Genomic DNA, 5,245 nt, shown 5'->3' on the forward strand with positions numbered 1-5,245 from the left:
AGCAGTACAACGAGACGAGGATGCACCCGCCCAACCATATCACAGGCCCTCAGATGGAAGAGTCCCTCCGGAAAACATGGAACTACATCAAACAAGAGACAAGCAAGTTCTGCTCGGCGGTCGAACATGCTATTAAAAACCCCGTAAGCGGCACTGGCGTCATGACAGTGGTAAACACGATACAACCATCATCATTCTACACAATTTGTATCATTGTATGTACATCATTGGTGACTATGATTGCAGGTATCCCGCGCCTTGGAGAAGTTCAGGGCGACGCATAAGAAGGGCTATCATATGGTCCATTGCTGGGACCTGCTCAAGAACAACAACAAGTGGATGACAAGCTTTGCGGCCTACAACGAAGCTGTGAGGAATGGGACAGCGATCAACCTCGACGGTGAAGACGACGATCAAGGCCGTCCAGCCCTTCCACCTCGTCCACGAGGCCATAAGGCTACCAAGGCCGATCTTGTCCGGGAGGCGCAGGCCATTGCGTTCACGCAGAGCATGGAGAAGATAATGGCCGACAACCGTGCCGCCATGGCTGCTAGGGACGAGAAGAGGCGTCTGGAAAAAGATGCCGCAGCTGCCATCTACCAGAACCTCGCCAAGGAGGTCCTCGATGTCCAAAGGCTGGACATCGAGGCCAAAAAGGCAGACGCCGAGGCCAAATTACGTGCAGAAGACACAAGGATCATGCTTGCCGACTTGAGCGGCGTCGACGACGACACCAGGGCATGGTTCATGAAGAGGCGCGCCAAAATCCGCGCGCGAGACGCCTGATCGCCGGCGCCATGCGCCCATCACCTTGGCCTCCTTTTGGACTTTTTTTATTGCTGTTCAGGCCTTGTTGTGCCCCTTTTGCTCCACTTTGCGCCGTACGAGCTGCAAAGTGTGATGAACTTGTTTCAGCCCTCAATTTGCGGCTGTATTTTTGTGCAAAGTCGACGCTATTTCATCTTTTTTGAATTCTGGCCTGCGCCGAAAATACGTCGCCCCGCTGGAGCCAACCCTAGACGCAAACGGACGCACGACCATTTCAGCGTCCGCCAGACGACGCAAACGGATGCCCGCGAATAATTTAGCGTCTGAAATGCGTCGCGCCGCTAGAGATGCCCTTAGGACACACGGTTAGTACCGATCAGATGAGCAGAGACGGGCCGTCGCCGCATCAGGTATGGGTGGGATACTTGGAATGAAACCGTTAATATATGAAGACGGTCCACGCAGACAAGGGCTTGGAGATAGACTGATGGGAGTTAGGCCGCCTGCTTTTGGTCTCTTTTGGGGTTCGTCTGATGATCGATGTGATGGCGCCCAGTCCGTTCGTGCATGGCTGCAGCATCGGCCGGGAGTGTGCGCGCTCCGAAGCTGCGCGCGCGTGCGTTCGGTGTGGTTTTACACCTGTGTCAAGTGAGGTGCTGCCCGCGCGCGTACTTCCATGCTCAACACCATGCTAATGAAAGTCACGGCAGAAGGTTGAAAGTTGAAACCCTCCCGGGCCGTTCGTGCGAGTGGTTCCGGAGGCACCCCAAACCCTAGAAAAGCACCCCCTTTCCACTCTCCCTCGCCACGGCCGCCGCTGGCCGCGCCCAGCTGTCGAAGGAGGACGCGTGTTTTTCGTTGGCGCTACCGAGGAGTGGAGGCTAGGAGGCACAAGGCCCGATCTGGGTTCCTTTGGCCGGGCCAGCTGTACGGCCGCACAGTGCGAGGGCATGGTTCCTGCTGGCGGCGGTTCGCTGCGGAAGACGGCATCTCCTTGGGTGTGCTCGGAGCTGGCGGACCACCGGTGGTGGCTGCGACGACAAGGTGTTGAGGTGGCGGCGGTGTGGACGACAAGATCAGCTGCCCCAATCCGGTGGGTTGTGTGGGTGATGCGCGACACTACGGATGGGGCTTCGTTCTCCTCCTTGGAGGCGTCGTTGAGGTGTGTTGGCACTTCCCCGCTTCCACTTGGTTTGGTGGTGTCTCCAGGCGAAAGCCTAGGTTGAGAGTTGAATCGGCGCAATGATGGCATCTTGATGTCGTTCCTCTGTTGGGAGCATTGTGTTTGGAGACACGGCCTGTTGTTTCTCGTTGCGCCCTCCGGTGCTCGTCACTTTCCGAGGTTGATCGTCCGAGGCGCTATGCACGACATGTCAGAGAGTCCAAGACGACGCCTTTCTCGGGGCTGACCATGTCCCGCCATCTTCTTCTTTGGTGGTGCGTCGACATGGAGAGTTCACTTGGAGTTGTTGTTATGTGGAGGTGACCGGCGTGGTTCGAGACGTGGTTTTGATGTTCAACTTAGGATATGTTCTTTTGTGTCGTAGTTGTTGCTTTGGTGTTGGCTCTCTTCAGACTAGCCCGGAGTGGAGTTTCTATTGCGTTTGTTGTTCGCAATGAGTTGCAGTTATCTTGTACTTTATATCCTGCCTTCTATAAAGATAAGGTGTGCCTTTGGGCATACTCTCGAAAAAAATAAAGTAACGACACGCGCTAGCCGTAGGTGCTAATGAGCATGCTAGGTCCGTAGCACAATAAAAACTTTTAAAAACAAATGGCAGAGGAAAAAAATGCTAACACCGGTAGATCGATGGAAAACAAGATATCCAGCAACCGCAACCAATACGTCATCCGGAGAAGTTGCACCACACACCGAAGCGCCACATACCAAGCAGCATCTTCAACAAGGAAGCGACGACCGACAACGATGCTGCTGCTCGGATTAATTCCAGGGTTTCTCCCAGTACACGAAGAGGAGTGGGTACGGGGTACGCCCAACATCCTTCAGGAAGGAACGGCGGCACGAGCAGGCGTCACCGCGTCGGCATCGGACGGGTCGACATGGATTTCTCCCAACCCCAAAACCGCCACCCCGGAAGTTCCGGAGTGCTCCACTCAACCTGCCGCCCACCAGCACGCGCCATCATGGTCTTGAAGCCATCCTCACTGTCTCACCGTGGTCAACCATAGAGAAGCCTAGAGTGAGAGAAGGAGACAACAGGGTTGGCGGTAGCAGCACCGCAACCGCGCGGGAGGGAACAACCTCTACCGCTTTCGCGGTAGCGGACCAGACGTGACAACAAAGACACACCCAGCCCCTTCTGGCCCATAAAGTTCCCACCACCACGCTGCAGCAAGCCGGCTAATAGCGCCGCGATCACCCATCCCGCCGACACACCTCTACCGCCTCTAGGGAGCGCTGTCTGTGCCTGAGGCAGCCCATCCAGACCTAGATGGGGCCCAAAGGGCTCTGATGTGGGCCGGGAGCCCGGGAGGGCGGCCACGGTCAGGTGACCATCAAGCTGCTCCCAAACCACTACACCGCCCCGAGAACCATCCGATCGCGCCGGACCTGCACCAAGCCGAAGAGCACCGTCGTGGGATGACTGATGAGTGATTATGCGTCAAGTAGTCAAGTAGGTAAGTGTTGTTCTTGTGAGCTCGCTCGCAAATGAACTGCTCGTTTGATCGAGCCACCGCCCATCGGTAGCTAGCTAGTGGAGTGCCAATGGTAACATTGTCAGCATATACCTAAGTTCAGTTCGTTCAGTAATAGCAAAAAATTATGTTAGTGGCTGGCTACAAATCAAGCTCAGATGAGCTCAGCTCATACGATACGTCAACGTCGCAGTCAAAGAGTACCAGACCCGCGAAAATCAGATATTTTCGTGTATCAGAATTCCGAAACTGAACTATGTTGATCGGAAATCAGAATTCAAGAATACATATATCGATCTTAAACAAGCACTAGGATATTTGCCGGGTGTACAGCATAGTTGTGACGGTTGCCGTTGCAGGCTGCAGCATGTCCACAACCACGCGAGTGTGAGTCGCGTGGCAAAAAACGCTTTTCCGACTAGCTAGCGTAACTACTAGTGTACAGAGCTTCCGTGCTTATGGTCATCAGGTCCATAGTTGTCGCCGGGCCTCTTCCCACGCCGCTGAGTCGAGATCGTCTGAGTCTGTGCAGAGCGACGGGTACACCGAGCCACCGGGCCCGGCGCCGAAGCCGTCCAGCTGATCGACTAGTGGAGGCGGCGGGTGCTGCTGCTGGTGCTGGGTGGCGAACTCGACGCAGACGATAGCGAGCAGGTTGGCGTGCTGTGCCTGGACGCTGTGAAGATCGGCCTGTGCCCGCGCCAGCTGCACCTTGAGCTCGTTGGCCTCCTTCTGCAGCCGGCACACCGCCCCCGCGCACCCGTACACTGGGTCACGCAGCCGCGCCTCCGCCTCGTACACCATGCTGCTCACCGCGTCCGCCCTTGAATGCTCCGGCAGATCCTGGAGGAGCTTGATGATGTTGCTGGCGCCGAAGACGCGGTGGGCGGTGGTGAACTTGGCGGGCTCGGTCGGGGGGAAGTAGGGCGCCAGCATGCAGCCGTCGGCGCAGCGGCGGCGGAGGACCTTGCACGCCGCGCAGGGGCTTAGCACCACCGTCGGCGGCGAGGACGGGACGCTGCCCGCAAAGGGGAATACGGGGGGCGGCGAGCCTTCTGACGACACCTGAGATGGCGGCGACACGGGGCGCCCGTAGTAAGGCTGCGCCGCGGCGGTGTTCGTGGCATCGTTGCTGTACTCCATGGCGTCTCTAACAAGGAGAGCGAGACACCGGGGAGATCAATGTGTACTTGTGGTAGTGAGCTTCCAGATTGAGACGGAGCGTATGTATCGGTTTATATAGAGAACGTGCGCGCGTTCCTGGAGTTGGAGTTGTCCTCTTCTATTGCGAGCGAGAGCGAAATGTCTTCGTACGTGGAAGGTAGAAAAACGAGTGCGTTCGTACTTCGTAGTCGACAGCAAATAGGTTGCAATCTTCTGGTACTTACGTATATTACCAGACCAGTCTCGTGCTTGATAGGACAAGTTTGGCAGGTTTTTTGGATGGCTAGGTGCCTGGATGGCTATCTAAGTATTCAGACATGCTGCTTAATAAATCCGTCCGTAAGATCCTACTTGTAGGAATTCGTCATAAACAGGAGCGAGTGGAATTGCTCAGACTTCGGAGCATACCATAGAGCATAGAAATGTGCTTAACTAAGAGCATCCCGTATTTTTCTGCCCCTTCAAACGCTAGTAGAGGGCATGTATCAAAAAAATGCTCACGCATGAACCATTCCATCTAGCAGACCTCGTATTTCACCACGTATATTTGAAAATTGCAAACCCCGGAAAATTTCTCCGATACTTCATCAGTTCATAGGTAGATCATACATACGGATTTTACAAAATCGCGCGGTCCTAATGGATCGCGACTTCT

The 5,245-nt window shown here is 55.3% G+C and overlaps 1 protein-coding gene across 1 annotated transcript; it reads right to left on the minus strand.

Annotated features, from left to right (window-relative positions):
• Nucleotides 1–3,642: 3,642 nt before the first annotated feature.
• Nucleotides 3,643–4,619, minus strand: LOC127348988 (LOB domain-containing protein 1). Its single transcript, XM_051374823.2, has one exon. It carries the CDS (start codon nt 4,567–4,569, stop codon nt 3,892–3,894), a length of 678 nt encoding a protein of 225 aa, XP_051230783.1. The 5' UTR covers nt 4,570–4,619; the 3' UTR covers nt 3,643–3,891.
• Between the last annotated feature and the right edge of the window lie 626 nt (nt 4,620–5,245).

Source organism: Lolium perenne, chromosome 4 (assembly GCF_019359855.2).
Source record: "Lolium perenne isolate Kyuss_39 chromosome 4, Kyuss_2.0, whole genome shotgun sequence".
Taxonomy (NCBI): domain Eukaryota; kingdom Viridiplantae; phylum Streptophyta; class Magnoliopsida; order Poales; family Poaceae; genus Lolium; species Lolium perenne.

Bases quoted from the DNA above. Each gene is read 5' to 3' on its own strand.
- LOC127348988 (XM_051374823.2), bottom strand. From the start codon at position 4,569: ATGGAGTACAGCAACGATGCCACGAACACCGCCGCGGCGCAGCCTTAC.